The following is a 25,315-nucleotide window of genomic DNA, read 5'->3' on the forward strand; positions in this document are numbered from 1 at the left end:
CCCCAAATCAAAATAACGTGGGCTTGAGGGGCATAGTAAATGATATCCCATAAACAAGTGATATATTTGGAGACAACAGCACATGCAAGGAAAACAAACTCTCACAGCAAGAAAATTCAATTCATTTGTGAAGTTCGGGCTTAAGAAGGTCTAGTTCATACATTCTCTTTACGCTTGACCTAAACAAAGGATTATAACAGGTATTCTTTTTCTCATTAAGAGTTATCTTTAATATGTTCTCAGACTATTAGGCCATGAAGGGCAGAGATTGAAAATTTTTTATGCTTACAAAGACTATTATATTATGGTCATTAACTATATGAAAATGATAATGATGAACTGAAAATTTCCTTTTTCGTTCTTACTGAAAAATCTAAAAATCTGAAGGCTGCTACCAAATGAATCTTCATAAAGTTTTCACAATTTAAAACAGTGGTTAAGAGCACAGGCTCCGCAGTGAGGCTGACTGGCTCCAACCGCCTCTCCTAAGTATACCTAATCAAGTAAGTGTGCTGCATACTCTGTGGCTCTCCAGGTGGCACAGTGTAGAGAATCTGCCTGCCGATGCAAGAAACTCAGGAGAATGGGTTGAGGAAGATCCCCTGGAGAAGGAAATGGCACCCCACTCCAGTGTGCTTGCCTGGAGAATCCCATGGACAGAGGAGCCTGGGGCGGGCTACAGTCCACGGGGTCACAAAGAGTTGGACACGACTGAGCGAGCAGCACACACATGCTACACACTGTGCAACCCTGGAAAAGTTATATAATTTCTCTGTGACTCAGTTTCTTAACTATGAATGGAGATAATAACTATATCTCTCTCATAGGACTGTTGAGAGAATTAAAATACATATAAAGTTCTTAAAATAATACATGGCATACAGTGTAAACTCAATCAGTTATGATTATCAATATCTACCCTGCCAAAAAATTTTCAATAGCTCACCATTGCCCCAAAATAGCAACCAATGATGAGGCATCCATCATGTAAGGGCACTTTGCACTCAATATCCCTAACTTCTAAAATACCACCATGGAGACAGTATTACTACCATTTTACAGATGAGAAAATCAAGGCTCAGCAAGGTTAAGAAACTTGCCTGAGCTCAACCAGCTAAGGAGTAAACCCTTATCAGTCTAACTCCAAACCCATGCTATTTCCATCCCTTACACTGTGGTCAGGATAAAGGCCAAGCTCCTCGTCTGTTTTCAAGATCCATATTTATTCATCCAATACATTATAGTAACATTTATTAACCATAATCTGACCCTCCTTATCTATCTAAACTGGAATTCCACTCCTCAGCATGAAAGTGCCCTTCCAATCAGGTTTAGACCCTCTCATTTGGTCTAATGTGGCCAAAAAGAAGTTCTCTCAGAAGTGCTGGAAGACCAAACAGACATCACAGCACCTGTCTGATGGGCTTTAAACAAACTAGAATGGGAAATGAACACATTTGACAAAGAAACAAACAGGCTTTAACTCTCATTGCCTAAGAATCTTTTCCAATTACCTTATCACATCGTTCACCTCTGCTGCTGCTGCTGCTAAGTTGCTTCAGTCGTGTTGGACTCTGTGCAACCCCATAAACGGCAGCCCACCAGGCTTCCCCGTCCCTGGGATTCTCCAAGCAAGGACACTGGAGTGGGTTACCATTTCCTTCTCCAATGCATGAAAGTGAAAAGTGAAAGTGAAGCTGCTCAGTCGGGCCGACTCTTAGCGACCCCATGGACTGCAGCCCACCAGGCTCCTCCGTCCATGAGATTTTCCAGGCAAGAGTACTGGAGTCGGGTGCCATCGCCTTCTCCCTCTTTTACCTCTACTGTCCATCTATTCCTAGTCCTGTACAGCAAGTTTAAAAGCCAAAGATGACTGTCAAAGGAAAACAACACCAGAAATCAACCAGTTTGTTGATTCACTGGTTCCTAGATGACAGCCATTATCTAGAATAAGCTATGATTTTCTAGAGATGGATTAGTCTCATTTTCTTCACACCATCACTAACAGATTGCAAATATTTTGACTTCCTTCCTTCATGCATGTGTGTCTGTGCGTTTTCCTGTCTCCCCCACCAGAAGATAAGCTCCATGAAGGCATTAAAAATTCTCTTTCTAGTGTATCCCCAGAGCTCAGCCTTGTATATCAAATTTAACAACACATGAATAATGAAATGAAGTCTGTTGTCTTACTAGTTAAATAATCCTGGACAAGTCATTTAGCATTAATGAATTTGTAGATAACATTCAAAATAAAATTATACACAAATTTTTGAGGTTTGACAGAAAACAGCAAAATCCTGTAAAGCAATTATCCTTCAATAAAAAATAAATTAAAAAAAATTATATACAAATTTAAACAGTTAACTCAGTGATGAAAAGTTGTTAAATTTATCTGAAACAGCCATCTTCGAATAAAGAATCATAAGGATTAACACTCACTGAGGGAAAACCTGTTTATACTCAGTGAATAGAAAATAAAATTAAAAGACGTGTTCCTTTTGGGTTATTTTGAACACCTACTGTAAGCCATGCGCCCTTCTAGAGGTCAAGGATAATGAGACAGACAAGTACCCTGCTCTCAATAAGTTTACATTCTAGCTGGGTCAGGGGAAATTGCAGGTTAACAAATAAGATGTCAGATGGAACACTATGCAGAGATCAAACAGACTGATGAGAAGGACTTGTGGCTTGTTCTAGATTGGATGTCAGGGACAAACTCTCTGGACAAGTGACATTTAAGGGAAAATCTGAATGGTAAGAAGCAGCCAACCTTGAGAAAATATGAACAATGGTAATTACTAATGCCAAAGCCCTAAAGTGTGGGGCTGAAATATACTGGATCCAGCAGAACATGCTGGAAATGAGGGAGGTATAGGTGGGAATCAGAGTATAAAGGCATCTATAGGTTAGAGAAAGGAGTTTTGATTTTATTCTAGGTGAAAGAAAGCCTGTGGAAATTTTAAACAGCAGAATGACATAATCCAACCAACATTTTGAAAAGGTCTGGCTGCTTATGTGACAAATGGATTAAAGTAGAGGGAAGAGTGAAAGCAAGGAAATCCGTTTGAAAGTCAAGCTGCAGGGATATGGAGCTGACTGCAGAAGTAGCAGTAAAAATGGAGAGAAATCAGTGGCTGTGTTCAGAGAAAAAGGGCTGTTTTTATTGGAGCCTTTTCTCCCCCTTTCCTTTTTTCTTTCTGTTCTTCATTTTGTTTTTAATGCATGGAAGACTACATTCAGTACTCATTTTTACAACTCTCAAAGTTTAACTTCTCCACCCACAACCATCATCACATACACACAAAGAAAAGATATCATAAACTGAACTATGAAATAAAACTGTACTTAAAAAAGAAATGTTAAAATTATTATATAGGGCAGAGCATTGTGCTGTGATGACTTTACTTCTAAAACAGCCTAAAACTATAAATGCCAAAGAGAAGAAATTTTTTAAAATCCAACTCCAAAAAAAAAAAAAGTCTACTCATACAAAGGAAAACAAAACATTTTTACTTCTTTCTCTGCTCTGATGGCAACACATTACCATCCTAAGTTTGCCATTTTTGAAGCCTTGGGTAGGATGGCCATTTTTCATTCCCTTTATAAAATCGACTAACACAAGATTTAACTAAACTGTTGTTGCATTTAAAACAAACAAACAAAGAAGTGAGTCCTCTCTACCTCTTGAAAATTAGTCTAGTCCTGATAACAATATATTTCTGAGAGGACGCAATATTTATATTTTCTTGACAAACGCTACAGATTCACCTACGGCGGCACTGCACCTGACGAGTCAAGGCTCCATTTCCACAGTAACAGATGCTGCAAACAAGTATTCCGTCTTTTTCCCTTGCTTGCTTTCGTGTGTATGTGTATGCGTGTGTGTATGTGTGTGTGCTGGAGAAGGAAATGGCAACCCACTCCAGTGTTCTTGCCTGGAGAATCCCGGGGACGGCAGAGCCTGGTGGGCTGCCGTCTATGGGGTCGCACAGAGTCGGACACGACTGAAGCAACTTAGCAGCAGCAGCAGCAGCAGCATGTGTGTGTGTGCGCGTGTGTGTGTGTGTGTGTGTGTGACGCGCTGGCAGCATCTAAAATTCTGTCCTCCTTCTGCTAAGTTTTATGTCCTTTGACGAACTGCTACCTCTTCAAAGTCTGACAGCAACCCCAAATGTCATTCTGTTCCTTGCTTCTTTCTTCATCTCAAGGGCAGGGAGCTCAAACTAGGGAAAATATTACCTGACTTGGCAATCCATGCCCCGCCCCATATTTCAACCACCTCAGATCCTTTTGAAAAGATATAAGATAGCAATCAAGACACACTTGAGCGCCCAGTACTATTCACCGCTCTCCGCTTTGTCCCTGGACAGGTTCCCCGTCTCTCAGGTACCGTCCTTCCTGCCTCCGGCCGGGTGACTGCACCACACTTTGTCCCCGGTGGCGTTGGATTTGGCCGGCTCCGTCCAGCGCAGGACGACACCGGGCAGCTACCTGAAGCCGGGACCCAGGTCCTAACACGCACGGGGCAGAGAACTGCTGTGCGGTTCCGACGCGGCTTGGCGTGCTCTCAGAATGTGTGGTCTCTAGATCATTTATTTTTTGTCTCACCCCTGAAAACAGCTTGTTTCTGACCAGGAAGTGCGCTAAAGACCTCAACACTCGAGATCCCTCCGGATGGAGAGTTCTGCCCCCACCTCGGGTCATCAGGTCTCCCAGATGTGGGTCTGGGGTGGAGTCTATGACAAACCTGAAATCAGGAGTTAGCCCAGGAACCTTGTTCCAGAACATTCCTGGCCTCAGGAGCCACCTAGTGTGAGAGACATGTGGGACCAGGTGCGACTGGCGCCATCTGTAAGCCTTCGCCTCCATTACGTCTGGGGCGCTCTTAGCCGGACCAAGGCCATTACCAGCCTCCTCCACGGGAAGCCGGAGGTGTCCTCCCACCTCCTTGGAGCCTCTTTTCCATTTGTTTTCATCGGGTGCCAAGGATGAGGCCTGCTCCTACAGAATCCCTCCCCGGCAGGCCCTTCCCCCTGTCTCTCGCCGTGGGAGCCCTCTTGCCCCCAGCCCCCAAGTCCCTCGAGACTTAGCTTCCCGCCCAAAGCGCCCCTCGCCCTGTGATTGGCTGTCTGAGGGGCCTTGGCCAATGCGGGATGACGTATTCGCCCGGCGTCAACCCGCGAGGCTGGGGGAGGAGGAAGCACGTCGGGTCCGCGACGTGCGTGCGTGTGGTGCGCGAGGACGGTGGCGCGAGGTGTGTGGTGCGAGGTGTGTGGTGCTGGCTGCGTGGCCTCAGGCTTTCGCTGTCAGCGCCCCCCACCACCACCGCCCTGGTGCACGCGTGTGCCGGGGCCCGCGCCAGGACAAGGGCATTGTGGGGGCGGCTGCAAAGCCCGTGCGGCCGGAGGCGACAGTGAGGGCGAGCTTTGGATTCGGGCCTCCGGGACCCCCGCGCTCCATTCCCAGAAACCTTCGCGCCGAGAGGTCTCTCTTCAAAGGAGTTGGGCCCGGGGCGCCCGGAGCTTGCGGAGCGCCCCGTTTTGCAGGGCCTTCCCTGAAGCCCTGCGTTCCCCGCTCCGCCAACCCCGATTCCTTTGGTTCTGGACAGGGAAGGAGACCTCGGGACGTTGTGCAGCTTTGCTAAGCCTCCCCGCGCCAGGCTGGAGTGTGGGAGGAAGCAAGGCAGTCTGGATCGAGGACCCAAGCACCGAGACGACCGCAGGAGCATCTCCTCCCGCAGAGCTATTCCAGGTTGGGTCTGGGGGCGAGGCCCAGTGCTGGTGGGTCGGGAAGTCTCCCCCAGGGCCTATGTTTGGGCCCTTGCAACCGCTGCCATCCTCCACTTCCGTGTCTCTGGCTGGGATGGAATTGAACCTACGGTTTCTTAATTTACCTTTTCCACTCGTTTCTTTCCCGATAGTTTGACGTGAACCGTTTGGAGCCCCAGTGCCACCTGACGGAAACCTGCATGCCGGGAAAGGAACGCCACCTGTACAGCGTGTGGGGATCTCGGTGCAGAAAACTGGAAACGTAGTAAGCCCGGAGTCCAAATACCCAGCTTGTGCTTGGGAAGGGATAGAATCTAGCATAATCATCCTTGCTTCACTGTTAGCCAGATAGTTAACCAGATTGACAAACCTAAAGGCTAAATTCTGTACCAATTTCCAGGCGGAAACAGGCTTCCTCTGGACAAGAACATCTGAACCAAGGGTGGCAGTCTTGTTATTTCGGTTGGAGACCTCACCAAGCCCAGCAGCTTCTCTTCTCTGCTGTGCACCCTCTGCTGGTTAGTGTGATAGAGTGAGCTTGGAGAAAATAAGGCGTGTGTGACTTCTTAGAGATCATTTAATACTCAATACGTGTTTTGTTAAAATGTGTTACATGTGGGAAGTATACCCATGAAACTCAGAAATGTGGTGCTCAGGAAGAATATGAGCAGTCAGCACCACGGGAGTTGAGTCCCTGGTGATATGAACGAGGAAGGTTTAAGGATAACAAAAATTTCATTCGTGTAGTGCCAGTTCTGTGCCGGGCACTCACACTGCTAAGCAGTTTGGTAGAAATTGACTCATTAAATCTCTCAAACAGCCTTATGAGGTTAGTACAGGACTATTATACTTCTCATTTCCTAGCTAGATCAGAAAAGTAAGACTCAGAGAAGTTAGATCATTTGCCTGAAATTATATAGCTCAGCTAATAAGTAACAGAGCTGAGATTCAAATCTAAGGCTATCAATGAGCTCCCATCTGTAACCACTAGGATATTCTTAAGATACACTTGGGGGCACAATCCCTGGATTTATGGTTCCTCAATTCATGCTTTTGTCTCTTACTTTCAAAATTCCTCTGTCATTTTAAACATAAAGAGAAAAAAATTAGGTATAACCATGCCTCTGAAAGGTGTTCTCTCACCCACAGGAATCTGATCCATGAAAACCCAGAAAGGTTGTTAAGAGATCAACATGTGCTCTCCTGCCAGTCCCAAAATCCTGTACAGGAATCCCCGGTTCCTCCGATTAGCTTTTCTGCAGCTTTATCACCAGCAAAAGAGTGGTGTGTTCTGTGATGTCCTTCTGCAGGCAGAAGGTAAGAGACTAGTAGGGACTCAATTGAAAACTCACCATAGACTAAGAGAAAATGATTTTAGGGCCAGGCAGTGAAGAACAAAACCAGGAAAGTATGTAATGATTGCCTTTGAGTCCTGTTTGGTAAAGAGCTTTTTCTAGGACGGGTACATTTCTCAAAAGTGAAAGTGAGATTATACTCCTTTTAAAAAAAAATGAATTAATTATAAAGCTTCGTAAGTGTAGAAATTCTATAAAATGTGGATAATACGGTAATGGGATGATTGTGAAGATTGAGTTTAACATATGTAAAACACTTAGGTACTTTTAATGTTGTACTAAGCAGAATGTAAGTATTAATGGTCCTATTATGTACTTTTCTGCTTTCTTTTTTATTTATCGTTTTGGGCTGCGCTAGGTCTTTATCGCTGCGCCGGCTTTTCTCTAGTGGCGGTGAGTGGGGACTCTTCATCGCAGTGCGCAGGCTGCTCCTTGCAGTGGCTTCTCTTGTTGCGGCGCATGGGCTCTAGAGTGCACGGGCTTCAGTAGACGGGGCCCTGGGCTCTAGAGCACAGGCTTAATAGTATGGCTTACTTGCTTCTCAGCATGTGGGATCTTCCCAGACCAGGGACTGAACCTGTGTCTCCTGCATTGGCTGGCAAATTTTTTTACCACTGAGCCACCAGGGAAGCCCTGTGTTCCTATTGTCTTGCCAAGCAAGTCACTTCGTCTCTTGGCAGTTCACTTTCTTCATTACCAACATTGTATAACACTCTCCAGTTTACCAAGTACATACAGTATGGTTTAGTTTCTCATCTTGATTTTCACGACAGCCTTGTGATATAAAGAACGTTGTTGTATGGTTCCAGTTCTATACAGATGTGCAAGTTGAGACAGTGATTTAAGTGACTTGTCTGTTGGTTCTCTTAGAAGAGTGGCGTTTCATTCCTTTATTCAAAGTAAACCAAAAAAGTATACTGTACTAGCATGGGCACATAGTATATATGAAGATAAAGCCCATCCTTGTAAGGAGACCATATAAGGGGGAGATATTCCGGTAACCAATGCATTCAGATAACGAGGCGGTGTAATAAATAATATTGGGGTAGATATAGGCTGATACAGGAGAGCAGAAGAGGCACCTACTTAACAGACCTGAGGAGGTTGGGAGATGGGGTTAGGGAGATTTTCTTGGAGGAAATAACCTCTTAGATGAGTTGTGAAGGACAAATAGACGTAGGAAGAAGTGCGGAAGGATTTTCCCAGGCAGAGAAAACAGCATGTACCGAGATTGAGAGGTATGGGCCAGAGGTTTGCAAGTGGTTCATTATGGCTACAGCACAGATTGTAAGAAGTGTATTGATCAGAGCTGTGGCTAAAGAAATTAGCAGGTCTGAAGTGTTATACCAAAGAAGATGCTCTTGTCCTCAGAACACTGGAATTATACTTGTAGATTTTAAAGAAGAAGGTCATAACTTGTTTAGAAATAGCACTCAGGCAATGAGGGGAATTATTAGATTGTTATTGAGTCCAGATAGGAGGCCATTTCGGGATCCAGGAAAAAGGGAATTGTGGCCTGAACTAAGGCATTGAGAATAGAAAGAAATATATGGTTTATGAGCTATTAAAGATAAGTATTAAAGAGGTATACGAATGTGAAAGTTGGACCATAAAGAAGGCAGAGTACTGAAGAATTGATGCTTTCAAATTGTGGTGCTGGAGAAGACTCTTGAGAGTCCCTTGGACATCAGGGAGATCAAACCAGTGAGTGCTAAAGGAGATAAACCCTGAATTCATTGGAAGGACTGATGCTGAAGCTGAAACTCCAATACTTTGGCCACCTGATGCAAAGAGCTGACTCATCGGAAAAGACCCTAATGCTGGGAAAGATTGAGGGCAAGAGGAGAAGGGAACGACAGAGGATGAGATGGTTGGATAGCATCACTGACTCAATGGACATGAGTTTGAGCAAGCTCCAGGAGATAGTGAAGGACAGGGAAGCCTGATGTGCTACAGTCCATGGGATGAAGAGAGTCAGACACAAATTAGCGATTGAACAACAGCAACAAAAAGAATTTACAAAATTTGCTGCAGTTAAGAACATAGACTGAGGTAGCCTTGGGTTCAAATCTTGTCCCTGCTCCTTCAGTTCAGTCGCTCAGTCATATCCGACTCTGCGACCCCATGAACCGTAGCACGCCAGGCCTCCCTGTCCATCACCAACTCGGAGTTCATCCAAACTCATGTCCATTGAGTCGGTGATGCCATCCAACCATCTCATCCTCTGTTGTCCCTTTCTCCTCCTGCCCTCAATTTTTCCCAGCCTCAGGGTCTCTTCAAATGAGTCAGCTCTTCACATCAGGTGGCCAAAGTATTGGAGTCTCAGCTTCAACATCAGTCCTTCTAATGAACACTCAGGACTGATCTCCTTTAGGGTGGACTGGTTGGATCTCCTTGCAGTCCAAGGGACTCTCAAGAGTCTTCTCCAACACCACAGTTCAAAAGACTCAAGCTTTCTTTGCAGTCCAACTCTCACATCCATACATGACTACTGGAAAAACCATAGCCTTGACTAGATGGACCTTTGTTGATAAAGTAATGTCTCTGCTTTTTAATATGCTGTCTAGGTTGGTCATAACTTTGCTTCCAAGGAGTAAACGTCTTTTAATTTCATGGCTGCAGTCACCATCTGCAGTGATTTTGGAGCCCAAAAAAGTAAAGTCAGGCACCGTTTCCCCATCTATTTGCCATGAAGTGATGGGACTGCATGGTTAACTAACTGTAATTTTGCACATTACTAGACTATGCCGTCTATGGGGTCACAGAGTCAGACACGACTGAAGTGACTTAGTAGTAGTAGACTATGCCAGTTTACTCATCTGTAATAAGAACTACCTCACAAGGTTGCAGTGAAGATTAAAATTAATTCTGGTAAGAGCCTTAGGTGCCTGGCACCTAATAAGGACTCAAGAGTTACTAGGGTTTTTTTAAAGAAAACTTAATATTTGATTAGATGCAGTGAGTAAGAAAAAAGGAAGAATCAAACACGACTTCTAGTTTTCGGGCCTGGGCCATTGGGTGAATGTGTTCTTATTTTGAAGTAAAAATCAGGAAGTTTTGGAGTGTGGGGAATGGTGAGTTTACTTTCTAGAAAGCTTGCATTGGAGGTACTTGTGGGACGTCCCTGTTGTCTTGCAGGCTGTGGCATGCTTAGTATTTCAGAAGAGGTATCTGGGCAGGGTTGGATCTGGGAATCATCAGCAAGCCTTTGCTAACGGAAGCCATGGGAGAGGGAAAAATTTCTCCAGAAGTGCCCATAAAATGAGAAGGTGGCTCAGGACAGTGGATACCACGCAGTGGAGAGATTTCAGGAGAGAACTGAGCCCTAACTGAAAAGTGAAAGTCACTCAGTCGTGTCCGACTCTCAGCCCTGCGCCAATCTCTGCCAGGGTGGTGGCTTCCAACCGGCGGCCTCGAGCCCCCCATGGACTGTAGCCCACCAGGCTCCTCTGTTCATGGAATTCTCCAGGCAAGAATCCTGGAGCGGGTAGCCATGCCCTCCTCCAGGGGATGTTCGTGACCCAGGGATGGAACCTGGGTCTCCTGTGTTGCAGGCAGATTTCTTACTGTCTGAGCCACCAGGGAAGCAAGCTTCCCTGATTATCCTGATTATCCATATCCAAAGCTCATGATCTTTTGATTAGGTCACAAGCAGCTTCTGTACAAATTTTTAAGCTCTTGGGTGAGTCAAAAACATTTATTCAGCAAGTGTTTGAGCCCCTACTTTGTGTCAAGTACTGGGTATTCTTCAGTGAGTCAGACAGGCACCGTTCCTGTCCTTGGAGCTTAGAAGTTTTGTGAAGGAGATGGACAGTTCCAATGCAAATAGCTGAATGCTGTGATAGCTAGCTAACCCAGACGGGATGGCGGAGGAGGGGTGGGGAAGGCTTTCTGAAAGCCTAAAATAAACCTGTAAAGATAAAAACTGAGTTAGCTGGGTAATGGCAGAATGTTCCAGGTAGGCAGAAGAAACAGATTTCTCCTACTTGAACTTCCATGAGGGCAACAGAAGGGACAGCACATTCAGGCATAGTGTCTGTGTTTAACCCGCGAGCGTGCCACCAGCCTGAGGTAAATACTTGGGTTTCCCTGCAGGTGAGGCAGTCCCAGCTCACTGCTGCATCCTGTCAGCCTGCAGCCCCTTCTTCACGGAGCGCCTGGAGCGGGAGAAGCCAGCCCAGGGTCGGAAGGTGGTGCTTGAGCTCGGGGGCCTGAAGATCAGGACCCTGAGGAAGCTGGTGGACTTCCTGTACACCTCCGAGATGGAATTATCTGGGGAAGAAGTCCAGGACGTGCTTTCCGCAGCCCGCCAGCTCCGAGTGTCTGAGCTCGAATCCCTTCAGCTAGAGGGTGGGAAGCTGGTGAAGGTCCCTCAGGGTCGAAGGCTGAACAGGGAGTGCCTGCAGCCTCCCAGCCCCGCGCCAATCTCTGCCAGGGTGGTGGCTTCCAGCCGGCGGCCTCGAGCCCCCCTGCCTGTCACCCAGGCGCCCTGTCCTCTCAGGGCAGCGAGACTGAAGTCCTTGGGGAAGGAGGAGGGACCCCCAGAGAAGAACCACCAACAGAACCCGGAGAACTCGTCTGGCGCTCTCCTACTCAAGAGGAAGGCCAGGGCCTGCCCAGCTCCACAAGAACCAAGTGCTTCACCATCGAGCCACAGTCAGGGACCCAAAGAGAACAGGAGTGACCCTGCCCTCGGTCCTATCTCACTCTCCCCACCCAGCTTGTACCCCTGCGTAGACGAGCGACTCCTGCCCAGAAAGATCAAGCTGAGCCGCTCAAAGCCGTCTCCCGATGTCTGCACATCCAAGCCTGCCAGCCTCCTCAGTGGAGCCAGCTCAGTGCCCACAGCCCCTGGCCGGCGTCTGTGGCGGCAGAAGAGTACAAATAAAGAAGCACCAGAGGACAAGCAGAAAACGGGGCGAGCTAGTCCCCTCAGGAGCAGCCCAAGTGCATCGGGTCTTGGGAAGACGGCTGGGAACAAGAAGTGGAGCCCCGAAGTCAGGACTCCTCACCCAGACTCAGCAGAGGAGGGGCAGGTTGGGAGAGTGAAGCTTCGAAAGATAGTCAACGGGACCTGCTGGGAAGTCGTTCAGGAGCCTCCCCTCAGAATCTCTCAAGATAGCCCTCAAATCCCAGAACTCAAAGACTCAGGAGAGCCTCTGGGGACACAGCCATCCTCAGGTAAGGAGCAGGACCTGTCTTCCGCGAGAACAAACTTGTGTGAGGACTCACCCGTGTGCTCCAGGCTACAAGACGTTTTGCTCTCTGCCGGCAGCTCCCCAGACCACCCAGTGGAGAAGTCCGAGTTTGGGTCCAGCCCAGAGCTGGTAGGAAAGGAACCTAGACTGGACATGGACTGCAGAGAGTCCTACACATTCAACCCAGCCCTGCTTGGGCAGCCCTGCGAAGCTGAGGAGTACCGCATCACCAGTGCTGCCGCCACCAGCGAGCTGGAGGAGATCCTGGATTTCATGCTCTGCGGCTCCGACATTGAGCCGCCCATGGAGTCTCTGGAGAGTCCCCGGGCTGAGGGCTGCAGGACCCCGAGTTACCACCTGACAGAAACAGGCAAGACCTGGATTGAAGGGGAAGAATGGTGTTTGCCAGACGTGGAGCTCTGGCCCAGGGAGCTCACAGGACTGGAAAAGGAACCTCTTGGTGAGAACAAAGAGCCAGCTGAGCCCTTCAGCCCCCTAGTCCTGCCCTCTGAGAACAAAGAGCCAGCTGAGCCCTTCAGCCCCCTTGTCATGCCCTCCGAGGTAAGTGAGGGGGAGGTGTTTTCAGTGGGAGGCTCTTGGACTCCAGACCTGGAAATTAGCAGCTCCCAGCCACTGGAAGGTCAGAGAGACAAACTTCTCCAAATGGACTCCCTTGACCCTCCCCAAAAGTCCTATGGAGACCTCTCGCCTCCCTGTTCAAACTGGGTGGACGCTGGCCTGGAAGTGTCCCTATCAATGGATGAGGTATTATACCCAGCTCCAGAGGCAGGCAAAGAGGGATCTGGCAACTCTGAGTGGGTGGGTCCACTTCCTGCCAGCCCTGAAGAGGAGATTGATGTAGACTCACTGTCAGAGGGGATTCTACCCATGGGTATTCTCTCCGTGTGGCCTGACCCTTCCTCAGAGTCAGAAACAGAGGTAGATATACTAACGTAGTGGCAAAGCGGGGAGGGCAGGCCACAGGGACTGGGAGGGAGGGACATGCTGGCTAAGAGGCCGCCAACAGGCCAGCATGTGTCCCTGTGCTCTCAGCACCAGAGGCAGGCACACCTGAAGCGCTCCTTCCCTCCCCAGGCTTTTGGAGCCAGGCAAAAGTCATTCCATAGGTAGAAGATTATGAACTCGAATCCCCTTCTTTTATAATCTTGTCTTCCAGTTAGTGACAAGTGAAACAATAAACTCTGTGGTCACCAACTCTAGTGAGTCATAGGTGACAGCCAAAGCCAGTCTCCCCGATCAGCAGGCATCTGATCCCTAGTACCTGGTATGTATGGCTTAGTCACTGCCGGCATGGGAAGTGTAGCCAAAAGCTCCACGGGGCTGGGAAGATGTCCTGCACCATCACTTCTGAGAAGTGAGGTGAGAAAAATAGTTCCTTTTATTTCCTTTTCCCCCATAGTTTTTACAAGTGTTTCTCATGCTCTATTAAGGACCATAGGAGACCCAAGTTAATTGGTGACCTCAGGCTATGAGGAACACGAGGACCAATCCCATAAGACTGGCTTAGGGCACCCCTTCCCATATTAATAAATTTACTTCAGGACTCAGGCTTTATGTAAACTCAAATCCTTTAATTTCTATTAAACCAAATCCAAGAACTTTTCAATGTCTTACTAGAGGACTGCCTCACAACTGAACCCTCGTTTCTGGAGGGGAGGAAACCACAGCTTCAGGGACATGACTAAAGTTTGGCCATGTCCCGTCATAAATGCTCCAACATCACCAGGGACAGAGGCTGTGAAAAGGAGAAAGGAAAAGAGTTAGAGAAGGGATCCAGGTAATCCTAGCCAGCCCTCCACCACTGGACACAGCTCAAGGGGTGTACACACACACTGCCCCCATCTCACTCAACATCAAGTGCCTGACAACATGCCAAAGCCCGGTCTGCAGCACTCGGACAAAGACAGGGTCGGGTTCTGTGCCCAGGAGTGCTGGCATCACCACGCAGGGCTGGCAGCATATGCTAACACAAGAGGCAGTAGGCATACCTGAAACTACACAGAGATTTGGCCAGGGAGAATCAACACACACACAAATGAGGGCATCGGTGGGTTTACAGGAAAGTGAGCTGTTTTTTTAGAAAACAGAAAATCGGCCCATACTCCAAGGGACACAGTTCTCTGCATCCTTTAAGGTCACAATTTGCATTCTCATAGTCATTTACATTACCAACGGCATTCCACGACTTAGCTCAGAGACACTGGAATGAAACATAAAGGTAGCAAAGGGCACACTGAATAGGAAATTTTTTTTAGGGGGGGGTGGGGCGACTTTCAGTTTTCCACCAGGAAAAAGGGGAAGAGGTATTCCCACTAGAGGAAAGCCCGAGAGCAGAAGCGAGTCATGGAAAACCTACGTCCTGTGTGGGATCGGGGGTTTAACAGGAAGGGCTGCTTCGCCAGCAGCCGCACGAAGATCAGCCCCACTCCCCGCCATTCGCCATCTCGAACCTCAGCGAGACGCCTTCTGCCCCACCTCTCTACGAAAGGTACTTCTTCAGCTCCTCCAGCACCACGTGAGGCTCCGGAAACTTGAGTTTGCGTGGGGGCCCCTTCTTAAGACCCGTCCAGAGCTCCGCGCCTGGGAAGAAAGGCCACGTGAAGCCCAACGGCTATGGAACCCTGCAGCCGTTCCCCGAAGCCACCGGGAGGCGGCGGTCTGGAGGCCCCCGCGCCCGGCCCGCACTCACTGCTGCCGTCGGCGCGCAGCAACGTCACCTCGAAGCTGCCCCTCCGCGGCCTGGCGGGGTTCACCTTCACCGTCAGCTCGGGGGCCTGCAGGCGCAGCGCCTGGCTCAGGGCCGCGGCGTTGCGCCCGTAGACTCGTCAGCTCGTGCTGTGGGGAGAGGGGCGAGGTCAGAGCCCGGCCCAGGCCTGCGGCGCCCGCGCCCCGGGCCGCTCACCAGTGCTCGATGACGACGCTCGGCCCCTCCACTCCCCCTTCCTGGCCGCCGGCCGGCTTCTCCCGCTTCTCGGCCGCAGCGGCCAGCGCCGCCTCGGCCTTCCGCTTCCTCCCGCGGGACGCCATGGCGCCTGGGGCCCGGTTGGGGACAGGGCACAGCCGCGGGCACAGGCCAGCCCGGCTCCGAGCGCCGAACCGCAGCCCAGGAACTCAGCTCCCGACGTGAAACCTCTTAAGCTGCGGCAAGCGTGGCGCAGGGCGCACACGTGGTCTGGAGGCGGGGCCGCGGGCGAAGCCGCGCTGCGCGCAGACGCGGGGAGGTGCGGAGCGCCGCGCCCAACCACCTGGCCGGGGGCCGGGTCGCTGTGAAAACAAGTCTTCACGCAGGCGTTTCTGTAACCGCGGCGCCAGCTTGAACGGTGTCCATCATGACTGCTACCCAAAACTTCGCTCCTGGGACCCACGGATCAGTCCCAGACCGAGTGTACAGCTTAACTCTGGGGTTAAGTAAACTTTGTTACGGGTGCAAGGTTTTGATTTGAAGCTTGGATTGTTTCCTAGTCTTTAAAGCCAAGCCAATATTATATCTCCAATTCATTTTGAGCTTCTTCCAAGTTAATTGCTTAGATCTAACGTCGGTAATCATTCAGGATCCTTCATTAATATGAATAAAGTAAATTTACTATTTTGTTTACATCATTGATTTTCAAGTGGGATGTTAGTAGGGTGTTAGTAATATCACCACCATTTGAGGAACATTTTTAAATGCATGCAAAGGTCCTGAGATTTTGACAAGCCTATCTATGTCTATTTTGAAAAGATGCCCAGGGATTTCTTAAGTCCTACTCATCCCTCATTTCCTCCCCCTTCTCTCTCATTAAGGTCTGTATTGTCATCATAATAATCTAGTAGATTCTTCAGTTCTGTTGGATAGCTACTCTTCAAAAGGGCTTCCCAGGTGGTAAGTGGTAGAGTCCACTTGCCAATGCAGGAAACATGGGTGTGCTCCTGGGTTGGGAAGATCCCCTGGAGAAAGGAAATGGCAACCCACTCCAGTATTCTTGCCAAGGAAATGCCATGGACGGAGGAGCCTGGCAGACTAGTCCATAGGATGACTGAGCGACTAAACACCAACAGAGGGAAGACCCAAACCTGCAGCTGTCCACAGTGTGGGGACCTGTGTGCAGCATCTGATGAGCTAATCAGGATGGCCTTTGAAATGAACATGGCAGAGTCCTCTGCAATTGCCTGGCTTTTCTAATGCAGGAGCGACCAACACTTCACTTGTAATGCATGAATCACACACAAAGGCAAAATAAAGTAATTCTCAGTCTCTTTATTGTGCAAAACCATCAACTGGGTGTGGGGAGGATGCAGGAGGGTTAAATGAGCCATCGTCCAGGGCCCACCACACAAAGGAAGTCTCCAACTTCTATTCCCCTTCTTCCCAATCTTCATAAAATACGTAGATTATTCAGTAATCTTCAAAGAGAAAAGTCTGTGGTTGAAGGTTTTTCCTTGGGACCGGTCACAGGCTTACACTTTTTTAAGTACAGGCCAGACTAAGCCAGAAGGGCCTAAAGGAGTAAGATTCCTTGAGGGGAAAATCTCAGCACTAACTCTGCACCTTGGCCTGTTTGTTAGGGTTTAATCTAGGCTAAGGAGGCTGCATGGCGCCACCGTGAGGAATGAGACCAGAGCCTGATGGAGACGTCGGGCAGCACATGGTGGTTGACGCACTGGCCCCGCTTGGAGGGCAAGCCTTCTCCCTCCACCAGACAAGATCTTTCCCTCCCTCCAGTGAAACAGCGGGCCGCAACAGTGGGGGCCTTCCGAGAGGGTGCCTGTCATTGCCCTGGATGCCTCTTAAAAGTCAGAAGCGATACCCTCCCCATCTAGGCATAGCCAAACAGGGGAAACATAAATAAAAGGCCCAGGTCTCAGGCAAGGCTTGTGGTTACACAAGGGCAGGGCCCCTGAGGTGCCAGGGACTGACAGGAGAGGAAGCACTGGAGCAGGGGTCCTATTTGTCCTTCTTGCTCTCCTCATCTGGCACGGCAGCAGGCACAGCGGCCACAGGCTGCTCCTCGGGGATCTTATCTCCAGCCTTTGACAGCTTCTTGGCCCGCTGATAGAGCTCATTCAAGTTGAATTCTCGGATCACATTCTCCTGTGCAAAAGGGACACACGCATCAGGTTCAAGCTGGAAGGGAGAGTCGTGTCTGGGAAGAAGTACAGTTGACCGTCGAACAGGGGTGTGGTTGGGGCACCGACCCTTTTGCAGTCAAAAATCCATGTATAACTATAGTCAGCCTTCCGCAACCACAGTCCGGCTCCAGCCGACCACGCAGGCTGCGCAGCACTGTAGTTTTTACTATTGAACAACATCCACACGAGCAGACCGACACAGTTCTGACTCGTTTGTGCAAAGGCCAACTGTATTTACACAGTCTAGGAAGGGAGGAAGCAAAGGACAGGAATCTAACCCAGATCTCTTTTTTGGGGGTACCTGAAAAAGTCAATTAATATTCACCTATTATGTGCCAGTCACTGTGCCAAGAATTATAGCTACATTATTTAATGTAATCTGCAAAACAAAACCTGTAAGCAAATGTTACCCTCTCCAATTTACTGCCAAGGAAACAGACTGTAAGAGCCACCGAAACTGAGTCTTAACTAATAACCGTTCCTTACTGCTATAATGTCTGGCACGTGGTAGGATAATTTGCTGAGTGAATCCATGAATGAGACCTAATAAACAGTCCACACTCTCAAAGCTTGTGGGCAAGTAGCAGAACTAGGAATCAAACCCAGGGTGCGCTCCAAACTGACCTCCTGTTCTACACCCTCCTGCGAACCACCTGCCCGCTCATGTACCTCCGAGAACGTCCAAGAGACAGCCCGGCCCTTCTTGTCGATCTGCGGCCGCCGCATAACCTCCTTCCCACCTTGGAACAGGATCAGGGTAGGCAGCTGCTTGGTGAGGGGTGACGTGCTCACCTTGTACCTGCAGGATCCAGAAGGTTCTCTGTAAGTGCATCTGCGTGTATCGCCCCAGGGGACCCCCTGCCCAGGCCCTCACATACCGTGTACTAACGTCAGTGTAGCGTCCAACGTCCACCTTCCCAAAATTCAGCCCCGTACAGTTGTATCTGGGAGGAATGTATTGTTTCACAAGATGAGAGAGAAGGAATCAATGAAACAGAGGCACAGATACCTGAGGGTGGGGCAGGAGTGCCTTTGGTTGCAGTGTGCAAAAACCAAGGCCAAACCAACGAGAGGGAAGGGACAATTTCTACCGCCCCTCCCTCTGTCCCACTCACTTGAGCGAGAGGTCAGCGTAGATAGGGGCAAATGACTGGCAGTCACTAGACCAGTTGGCGAAGAACTCCACGATCCAAGTGACCCTCTTGTCCCGCTCCAGCTCCTCCTGCCACACACAGAGAGGAAACGGTGAACTGAATTACACAGGCTCCTGGAAGATTCAGACTTTAGCACCTAACTCCTCATCTCGGCTTCCCCATACCTCTGTAGACCCCACAATGAACCAGTGCCCTTGAATTCCATCCTGAAGCACGGCTGTTCCTCTGAGTAGGGAGCGCAATGACAAAATCACCCCCAAGGCACCCAGGAACGGGGAAGAAGAGTACTCACATCAATGGTTTTGTCACTGAAGTACTTGATGTACTCAGGGCCCATATACAGGGGGGGTTTGCAGGTCATCAGGAACACTAAACACAGAAAAAGGGTGTCACAGGTGTTAACTGCAAAGTGGCACTCGCCATCTACCTCTGTAAGGATTAAGTCACACGCGCCCGCAGCTGCCGACCTTCAACACCCTCTGAAGGAGCTCAGGGTGCAGAGCAGAAACGAGGCGCCCTGCGCTCAGGGAAAAACTGGCAGTACGGGTCTTCCGATAGTTAAATATTCTCAGGAGCCGATTTTATGAGCTCAATTCGTGTATCTCCTCACATCTAGAAAAGCACCAAGATTCTTTATGGTGACAACGGTTTCTCGTGACTGGCAGAAAGCTTCATGAGACTAGCACACACTTTCTATAAAAACATATGCTGACTGCATGTACTCCCCCCTTCGCCAAAATCAAATACACACTGTCCTTTCGTCCCACCTCTCTGGACCAGTTCCTCAGAGCTAACTGAGGTGCTGTCTCCCAGCCTGCAGGCCTCGTTTTCCCCCAATTAAAACTTACCTTGCAGCTCTCATGTTGTGCATGTTAAGTCAGCACAGAAAACATATAAGGCCTTGAGTAGGGGATTTACTTTCAAACCAACCCAAAGATTCCAAGTACCAAAGAGTGCGTTTTGTAGACATACACAGACACATTCCCTTCCTCTTAAAATACAATCTCTGTAGGTTCTCACCATCTGAGTCTCACAGTTAATTGGTTATAAGCTATGGAAGACAGGTATGGAGAAACTGGTTTGGTGCTGGAATTTGGTTCCCACAACCAAGTCTTACACTCTCCTTACCTATGCAGAGTGTGATATAAAGCAGGCCCATACGGATATCCAGGCGGAAGAAAAGAATCGCATTGGCCACCTTACTAAACATGAAGATGTTGCCTATATGCTGTTCCACGGTGACTGAAACACAAAGATGTCAGAGGTCAGGCTGGGCTGCGTGCTCCCATGTTCTATTATTTGTCCCTCTCCTTGGAATACTTTGAAACGGGAGAGGGGGGAGAGGATAAAAGTCTAAGGTCAAATTCAGCCTTGGCAGAGAATGAGGGACAAGTTCACCAAGTTATGCCCCTCTCATAACATGAGGGGAAGACTCCGGAGGTCCTTGGTCTGAACCGCGGGAAACCACACTTACTGGACCTGCGGTTCTTCATCATCACGATGGCGCTGAGAAACATCAGGATCTCCACTTCTCTCTGGAACAGAATCAGAGCGTCAGGAATGGCATGAATGGAAACGATTTGGGTGACCAAGGGAGCCAAATATGTGATACAAACCAACAGAGAAAAAATGAACGAAGATCCAAACTGGGAATGCTAACAGTAGAGAAATGACAGGACTCAGCTAAGCAGCAGTGCTGGCTTCCCAGGTGCGCTAGTGGTACAGAACTCACCTGCCAACGCAGGAGACACAGAGGGGCGGGTTTAATCCTGGGTTGGGACAATCCCCTGGAGAAGGGCATGGCAACTCCAGTATTCTTGCCTGGAGAATCCCATGAACAGAGGAGCCTAGAGGGCTACAGTCCACGGGGTCGAAAAGAGTCAGACACAACTGAAGTGACTTAGCACGCACAAGGGGTAGTGGGGAAAACACCAGTCAGAAGATCCAGGCTCCAATTCTACCACTACCACAAACTGCCTGTTGCCTTTCAGCAAAGTACTTCACCTGGGAGCACGGGCTTCCCTAACTGAGGATTAAAGAAGATAAGAAGTATGAAACAGTTATATAAAGTATATGGTGTAAAACTGTAAGATACTACAATCAACTCAGCATGACTCTGGTACAATATAACTTTCCCAGGTAAACTTTCTCAATCATTCCCATCAGTACAACAGATGGTTATTCCATTTGTTTGGTTTTAAGGTAAAACATTCCTCTCCACCTAATATTCAGTGATAATCCATGCACCTTGAATATAACCTGAGAGCTGAAGGAGGCCCTTCAAACCTCTCAGAGGGACTTTCAGTACCACTAGTGTGCTGTTCGTCCTCACCTTCCAGAAGGTAAGTTGCATGTGAGTTAAGTGAGACAGACAATGAAAATGACAAAGACGCAAACTTCAAAGAGTAAAGACTGCAGTGAAGAGTAACAAGGACTTTGTGAGAGATTGCACACGGGGAGGGCCTTCTGTAGACTGGAGGGTTTGAGGCGTTCCATACCTTTCTGTTAGTCATACAGGATCCAAATCATTATTTCAGACAGAACCAATTAACTGTGATTTACGGCTGGCAATCAGGGACCTAGGTTTTTAGCCTCAGTCTCCAACAAAAAGCAACTGACTGGATTTAGAAATGGACATTGAATGTGTGGGGCGGGGGGTGTAGGTAGGAAATATGACAGACCTTAATAAATATTCCACCCGAGTAGAAATTAGGAAGAGTTTTCAAGAATGAAACTGGCTTTAAATTTATAATAGCCAGGACATGGAAGCAACCTAGATGTCCATCAGCAGATGAATGGATAAGAAAGCAGTGGTACATATACACAATGGAGTATTACTCAGCCATTAAAAAGAATACATTTGAATCAGTTCTAATGAGGTGGATGAAACTGGAGCCTATTATACAGAGTGAAGTAAGCCAGAAGGAAAAACACCAATACAGTATACTAACGCATATATATGGAATTTAGAAAGATGATAACAATAACCCTGTGTACGAGACAGCAAAAGTGACGCTGATGTACGGAACAGTCTTATGGACTCTGTGGGAGAGGGAGAGGGTGGGAAGATTTGGGAGAATGGCATTGAAACATGTAAAATATCACGTATGAAACAAGATGCCAGTCCAGGTTCAATGCACGATACTGGATGCTTGGGGCTGGTGCACTGGGACGACCTGGAGGGATGGTATGGGGAGGGAGGAGGGAGGAGGGTTCAGGAGGGGGAGCACATGTATACCTGTGATGCATTCATTTTGATGTTTGGCAAAACTAATACAATTACGTAAAGTTTAAAAATAAAATAAAATTTAAAAAAAAAAGTGGCTTTTATAATTATGCAAAGATTTAAAAGAGAATTATGCCCAATCAGGAGACCAAAGACAGGACTAAAAGGAATATACTCTAAAGACAGAATGTGTCTGTGGTAAAGACCAGCCATGTATACTCCAAACTTTACTTCCTTCTTCTCCTGGACATACTGCATCTAGGGAGAACTGTGTGACCAGCACTCCTAAACGCACTGTGAGCAGAAGTGACGCACCACTTCTGTGCCTAAGCAGTTAAGAAAGGGGATGCACATCCTTGCAGGACAGCTTTCTTTGTCCACCTGCTGGCATGGTGCTGGGATGATCTTAAGGCCATCAGCAGGAGACAGGACGAGACTGGGTTCCAGAATAACTGCATAAACAAGAGCTCCCTTGGTTGTTTGCTTGTTTATTCACCGTTTTAAACTTTTTTTTAAAGCTAATTTTATCTTTACTTGTTTTTGGCTGTGCCCGGCCTTTGTTGCTAGGCAGGCTTTTCCCTCATGGGGGTGAGCAGGCTTCTCACTGGGGTGGCCCCCTCATGGCAGAGCACGAGTTCTAGGGCACGTGGGCTTCAGGAAAGCAGTGCGGCTCCCGGGCTCCAGAGCACAGGCTCAGTAGCTATGCGCACCAGCTGAGCTGCGCCACACCACGTGGAATCCTTCCTGACTGGGGATCAAACCTGTGTCTCTTGCATTGACAGGTGGATTCTTTACCACCGAGTAACCAGCGTAGCCCTGTTTCAAACTTTTTATTAAGGAAATTCTCAAACACACACCAAATCAGAGAGGATACTGAAGGGTGGCAGAATACGCCACTCCCAAGTACGCCATTTTGGCATAAGGATTATTTTGAGTCTAAAGGCAACTGATGAGAAGTAAAATAAAGAAAAGCTCCATGCCCTTCCCTTACGTGTCTAAGAGTAGGACAAAAATTTACCTTCTTTACCAAGGACAAAACTAATCAGGGGAGATAACTTTAGATGCTATCAGCCTGGAGATAGCGCCAGAGGGATCCACCGTAACAAACTTGCCTTTATCTACCATCAGTTTACCTTTCCAATTTTCAGCTCCTGCAAACCTAAAACTCCTTCCTTCTTCATCCTGTCATTTCTCCACAAATCTATTGTTCTTTGTTGAAGATGCCATATAAGCTGGAATTCTAAGCCTCTTTGTCACTGATTTTTCCCTGGGTATCTCCCTTGTACACAAGTTACACATGTTAATAAACGTGTTTGTATTTTAATTGACTTCAATCTGTCTTTTATTACAGTAGTCTCAGGCAAGACCTCAGAAGGGCAAAGGGAAAATTATCTTCCGCCTCCTACAATACCCTAGTAAACCCCTAATACTCAGTTTCAATAGTAATATTTTGCCAATATGGCAAAATATTTCATCTACGCTACCCATTTCTTTTGCTGAAGAAACTTAAAAGCAAATTGCAACTGTATCATTTTGACTATAAAGATTTCAGTACATACTGCTTACAGATAAGAACTTCTTTCTTAAACTAAAATACCATTATCATATCTAACAAAATTAATACTACTTCCTTGTTGTTATCTAATACTTGGCCCTTATTCAAACTCAAAGGTTGTGGGTGTATGTGCTTACACACTCAGTCCTGTCTGACTCTTTGCAGCCCCATGTACTGAAGCCTGCCAGGCTCCTCTGTCCATGAGATTTCCCAGGCAAGAATACTGGAGTGGGTTGCCATTTCCTTCTGCAGAGGATCTTCCCAACCCAGGGATCAAACCCTAGTCTCTGCACTGGCAAGTAGATTCTTCACTGCTGAGCCACCAGGGAAGTCACATCCTTGCTAACACTATCTACCTTAATACTGTAACTTCCAAATCACCAGGCTAAATGAGTAAAACACAGATTTTCCAGGAAGACAAACAGTTATGAGTACTATATAGTTAAAAAAAAAAAAAAAAACAGAGTAAAAAGAAAACATAACACCTTCCAGTATTTTGCATATAATTAGGGAAGAGTATTCAGAGAAATTAATTGCATAAAAAGTCCCTTTTATAAAAATCTTTATTTCCATCCACTTACATGTTTGAGTCTTATTTTGGTTAAAGTGGGATAGATAAAAATAGGATCTTTTGAAGAAGATGGCTACATCTGAGCTAATTAATAACACTGGGAAAGGATAGAGTATGAAAAAGTGTGAAGAATAAAAAGTAAGGAAGCAGGTTCTGTTAAAGTTCAAGACTCATTTGGGCCTTTGGGAAAAAAAGACAAAAACTCAGGTGACTGTCTTTCCTCAGTACATGTATGTGGCTATTCAGCAGAGGGCAGAAAGCTTCAACTTATTTTACACTTTTTTTTTCCCCTTAAAACATGCAGAATCTTAGTTCCCTGACCAGCGATGGAACCCAGGCCCCCTGCAAGTTAAGTACAGAGTCTTAACCCCTGGGCCACCAGGGAAGCCCCTCAAGTTATTTTTCTGAGTGGTCCCTCCATTCCAGTTCAGGGAGGACTGCAAGAGGCTTGAGACGGATTTCTTTACGTTTTTTTTTTTTTTTTTTTACAATTCCATTTCCATAGGCCTAACAATTTTATTTATTTTTACATCCGCAGTATGCGGCACAGAGCCCAGCACACAGTCCGCCCTGTGAGACTGTTAACTTAATTTTAAGAAACGGCTGTGTGCTGTTACCATGGCTGAAGACTGGTTGCAAATCCTCGTCGCTCACTAGCTGTGTGACCTTGGACGAATCTCCTAACCACGCCAAGATCCGTTTCTTCATCAATGAAACGAGAATACCAGAGATACTACTTGCCTTGTACAACTCACTGGTTCCTCAACAGGCTTTACTAACGAGCAACACTGGAGGAGAGTGCGAGTGCCCAGTTTGGGGAGGACTCTGGTCGAGCATGGACTGGGCGGTGGGAAGGAGCTTGGACTCAAAAGGCAGAAGGCTTAGACTGTTGGGCGAGCTAACCGGCTGCTTTCCCACCCTAAACCAGAGGAGGTTTAGGCTGGATAACAATCCACGCCCTACACTCTTAGTAGTCTGTCAAGTCCGCTAAGAGGCCCGGAACCTGAGGCGTTCTCAAAACAGCCAGCCTCGGGGCTCCCGGCTGCGACCACCAGGGCGGGGACAGTCAAGGTCGTGGGGTCCCGAGGAGGGGGTCGCTCACCCAGTCAAAGTCACACGGGTTGCCGTCTTCGCGTTGCGTGGGGAGACTTTCGCAGACAGGGGGCAGCTTCCTCACGAGTAGGAAGGCAGCAGAGAGCAGGGCTGACAAAAAATAGTAAGGTCGGGCCAGCCATCGTGAAAGTCGCGGGACCGAATACACGAGAGCAATTAAAGGCGCTAGGACCGCCATCTTTCCGGCCCCCTGAGGCGCCGGCCGCTCTCTTCGGCTTCCGTAGGTCTGGTCCCGCCTCTCTCAC

General features: G+C 47.9%; 3 protein-coding genes across 4 annotated transcripts; 1 reads left to right on the forward strand and 2 right to left on the reverse strand.

The window, feature by feature from the left end:
* The first annotated feature begins 6,961 nt into the window (after positions 1 to 6,961).
* BTBD18 (BTB domain containing 18) lies at positions 6,962 to 13,278 on the forward strand. The gene is made up of 2 exons (XM_005891136.2): positions 6,962 to 7,085; positions 11,219 to 13,278. The coding sequence occupies exons 1-2, from the start codon at positions 6,962 to 6,964 to the stop codon at positions 13,276 to 13,278; spliced, it is 2,184 nt and encodes a 727-aa protein (XP_005891198.2).
* Positions 13,279 to 13,892: 614 nt separating this feature from the next.
* Positions 13,893 to 15,525, reverse strand: SELENOH (selenoprotein H). Of its 2 annotated transcripts, none has more exons than XM_070383138.1 (4): positions 15,245 to 15,525; positions 15,032 to 15,177; positions 14,818 to 14,922; positions 13,893 to 14,077 (listed from the first exon to the last, which is right to left on the reverse strand). In XM_070383138.1, exons 1-3 carry the CDS (start codon positions 15,367 to 15,369, stop codon positions 14,822 to 14,824), a joined length of 372 nt encoding a protein of 123 aa, XP_070239239.1. In that variant the 5' UTR covers positions 15,370 to 15,525; the 3' UTR covers positions 13,893 to 14,077; positions 14,818 to 14,821. The 2 variants fall into 2 exon arrangements, with proteins under 2 accessions (XP_070239239.1, XP_014332283.2); XM_014476797.2 differs by having other exon boundaries at positions 14,793 to 14,922; positions 15,245 to 15,523.
* A 1,039-nt stretch (positions 15,526 to 16,564) lies between these two features.
* TMX2 (thioredoxin related transmembrane protein 2) lies at positions 16,565 to 25,298 on the reverse strand. Its single transcript, XM_005891125.3, has 8 exons — positions 25,060 to 25,298; positions 20,080 to 20,140; positions 19,734 to 19,847; positions 18,898 to 18,974; positions 18,567 to 18,673; positions 18,330 to 18,395; positions 18,121 to 18,250; positions 16,565 to 17,413 (listed from the first exon to the last, which is right to left on the reverse strand). Exons 1-8 carry the CDS (start codon positions 25,246 to 25,248, stop codon positions 17,267 to 17,269), a joined length of 891 nt encoding a protein of 296 aa, XP_005891187.1. The 5' UTR covers positions 25,249 to 25,298; the 3' UTR covers positions 16,565 to 17,266.
* Between the last annotated feature and the right edge of the window lie 17 nt (positions 25,299 to 25,315).

This window comes from Bos mutus, chromosome 15 (genome assembly GCF_027580195.1).
Source record: "Bos mutus isolate GX-2022 chromosome 15, NWIPB_WYAK_1.1, whole genome shotgun sequence".
Taxonomy (NCBI): domain Eukaryota; kingdom Metazoa; phylum Chordata; class Mammalia; order Artiodactyla; family Bovidae; genus Bos; species Bos mutus.